Source organism: Colobus angolensis, unplaced genomic scaffold (assembly GCF_000951035.1).
Source record: "Colobus angolensis palliatus isolate OR3802 unplaced genomic scaffold, Cang.pa_1.0 Scaffold26, whole genome shotgun sequence".
Taxonomy (NCBI): Eukaryota; Metazoa; Chordata; class Mammalia; order Primates; family Cercopithecidae; genus Colobus; species Colobus angolensis.
Window position 1 is genome coordinate 7,943,961 of NW_012115821.1, and position 3,245 is coordinate 7,947,205.

The following is a 3,245-nucleotide window of genomic DNA, read 5'->3' on the forward strand; positions in this document are numbered from 1 at the left end:
GGGCAACAGAGCGAGACTCCACCTCAAAAAAAAAAAAAACAAACAAAAACAAAACAAATACCCACACAAAAAAGTTGTACATAAGTAATCAGAGCATCATTATTCATAAAAGCCGTAGGTGAAAATAGTCCAAATGTCCACAACTGATCAGTGAAAATGTGGCATGTATATACAATGGCATATTATTCAGCAATATAAGGGAATGAAGGATTGATACATGCTATGACTTGGATTAACCCTTGAAAAATCATTCCGTATGAAAGAAGCCAACTTCAGAAGACCACATATTGTATGATTGCATTTATATGAAATGTCCAAAATAGACAAAACCATAGAGAGAGAAAATAGATTAGTGGTTGTCAGAGCCTAGGGGGCAGGGGGATATGGGAAGTAACTGCCAATGCTCCTGGGGTTTCTTTTTGGGGGGGGATGAAAATGCTATAAAATTAGATAGTGATGATTCACAATTCTGAATGTATTAAGAGTCCATGAATTGTACACTTTGAAATGGCAAGTTTTATCGTATGTACATTGTATCTTCACAAAGCTGTTATCAAAACATCAGGCACATCTGGGGATTAAAATTCTGGGCTCTTCTGTCACCTTTATAAGGTGCTACTGAAACTAATAATTTTAAAAAGAGTGAACATGAAATAACTTATTTCCTTAAAATTTTCCTCCTCTATTCTTTTTTTTTTCTCTTTTTATTGGTGGAAGCTAGAAATGCTTTTGTGTTGCTGACATCAACATATTTATTGCTTCATCATTTCTGTAGCTATGGATAAGAGAACAGATGGTAACCTTAAAAGAGAAATGTTCAGTTTGGGAGATTTTTATCTTTGGCTGCTACCTTTTGAAATAATTCACATGCATGATCTTCTTGTATATAAAAAAACCCACCAACATAGGGAAAATTTGGGTTTCTAATTAGAATTCCAAACCTACAGGGATCTTTAATGGAGGTGAAATTGTCTTTCCTGTGAGATCTTAGGGCCAGACATGTTTCATGAGAAAAAAATATGTGTGTTTGCTCTTCTTCTTAAAGAAAATTTTACCTGCATTTTAAAAACCATTTTCTCCATTTTCCAGGGCTTAGGAACCTTTCATAAAAGGAGTATGTTGTCAGTATTTGTTATCTACAAGTAACATTTCTGGTCAGCATATGTATTATGTATATGTAATTGCTATTACAGTTAAGGAAGTTGTGGTCATGGGCCATATCCGGTGGTCTACTTAGTAAAATCAAAACTACATTACCATTCCTCTTGGGGTATTGATTTAGAAGAGAAGGCTGGGGTCCACATGTAAACACCCTTAGCATGCTTACCTGGTGGCCTCTGACCTTTCATGCTGTTTTCACATGCGTGTACCACGCCTTCTGCAAAGACAGGCATGTTCTGGAACCCTGCTTGTGATGCCTTTGCCTGATGCCCATTGCCAAGGAATGTGTTTATGGTTTGGGATCCAAGGGCTGGTGACTGGCAGGCTCTTGAAAAAAAAAATGTTTTTTTTTTTCTTTCTCACCTGCTACCTTTACTGCCTGCAGGAAGATCTGCCTGCACTGCAAGTGTCCCCAAGAGGAGCACATGGTGACAGTGATGCCGCTGGAGATGGAGAAGACCATCAGCAAACTCATGTTTGACTTTCAGAGGAACTCGACCTCAGATGATGACTCAGGCTGTGCCTTGGAAGAGTATGCCTGGGTCCCGCCGGGTCTGAAGCCTGAACAGGTACCATTCTGGGTGGGAGCATACTGGTGGTTTGGGTGTTTCACTTTGTCTTACTGGTACTTCCTCATTCCAGTTCTGTAGGAAAAGTAGACTTTGCTGATTCAGAGAAGCGGTAGGGCTAAATAGGTTGAAGATGCCAGGGGCCCCAGTGGAAAATGAGGAAGGGAAATGAAATTGAGCCAGGAGTGATCCATTGCTAATTCATTCCATATTGTCATTATTAACCATTACCAGGATTGTCTAGAAATGTCTCAGAAACATTGGTTTTAAAACATTAAGAGAGTGAAACTTGGTTTTGGGGGTGGAGAAGAAGAGTTCTACCTTGGCTCTGAGTCTTTACAGTAAGACTCTTCAGATAAAAGAGTGAGGAAGTGTGAATTTTCCTTACTCTTCCCAGTGATTATGCTGTGTTCAGACATTAAGTTTGTAGCGTTACTTTACAAAGAAAGATGCTGGCATTTCCTGAAATGTCTTGGCACCACCCAAAGACTGTAAACATCATTGGCTTGATGAAAAGGTCTTTGTGGCAAATGAAATCAGGCACACAGGTAGGTTTTGTTTAACCAGCAAGGTATTATTTAAAAATTTAATTAGCTGCTAATACTTTTAAATTAGGGATTTTTCATGTAAAGGTGTACCACATTTTTCTCAGTGACATACAGCCTCTTGTATTTCTTGGTACTTAAAATTTTCTCCTCCATCAGCCCCATGTAGTTTAAGAAGCTCTTTTATAAGCTGGGTATTTTCATGATGTTTCCTGTGAAAATCTAAAGTGCCAGAATCTGAAGTGTTTGACCACTGTTGACTTCCTCTGACGTGTAAAATTTCTTTCTCAGGACATCTTCTCTATGACCGACAAAAACGTTTTAAAGTTTAAACAGCCCTTGAAATTTTAACTCGGGAACTTTAGGTGTGATAATGCTTTTAGGGAAAATTCTTTTTAAGTTCTTTTTTTTAACTTTATTTTCAGTTCATGGGTACATGTGCAAGTTTGTCACACTGGTGTCATGGGAGTTTGTTGTACAGATTATTTCGTCACCCAGATATTAAGCCTATTACCCATTAGTTATTTTTCCTGACCGCCTCCCTCCTCCCAGCCTTCACTTTCTGATAGGGCCCAGTGTGTGTTGTTCCCCACTATGTGTCCATGTGTTCTCATCATTTAGCTCCCATTACATGAGACATGCAGTATTTGGTTTTGTGTCTCCGTTAGTTTGCTAAGCGTAATGGCCTCCAACTCTATGCATGTTCCTCCGAAGGACATGATCTTGTACTTTTTATGGCTGCACAGTATTCCATTGTGTATATGAGTCTAATATCTAAACTCTATAAGGAACTTAAACAAATTTACAAGAAAAACCAAACAACCCCATTAAAAAGTGGGCAAAGGACATGAACAGACACTTTTCAAAAGAAGACATGCATGAGGCCAACAAACATATGAAAAAAAGCTCAACATCACTGATCATAAGAGAAATGCAAATGAAAACCACAATGAGATACCATCCCACACCC

The 3,245-nt window shown here is 38.6% G+C and overlaps 1 protein-coding gene across 2 annotated transcripts in view; it reads left to right on the top strand.

Moving 5' to 3' along the window:
• The window catches only part of PRICKLE2 (prickle homolog 2 (Drosophila)), a 134,455-nt gene that overhangs the window by 25,939 nt on the left and 105,271 nt on the right, over positions 1-3,245 (top strand). For both annotated transcript variants that reach the window (XM_011947184.1, XM_011947185.1), the window contains exon 2: positions 1,547-1,730. In XM_011947184.1, the coding sequence (XP_011802574.1) occupies positions 1,587-1,730 (144 nt within the window). In that variant the 5' untranslated portion in view covers positions 1,547-1,586. The remainder of the gene's footprint in view (positions 1-1,546; positions 1,731-3,245) is intronic.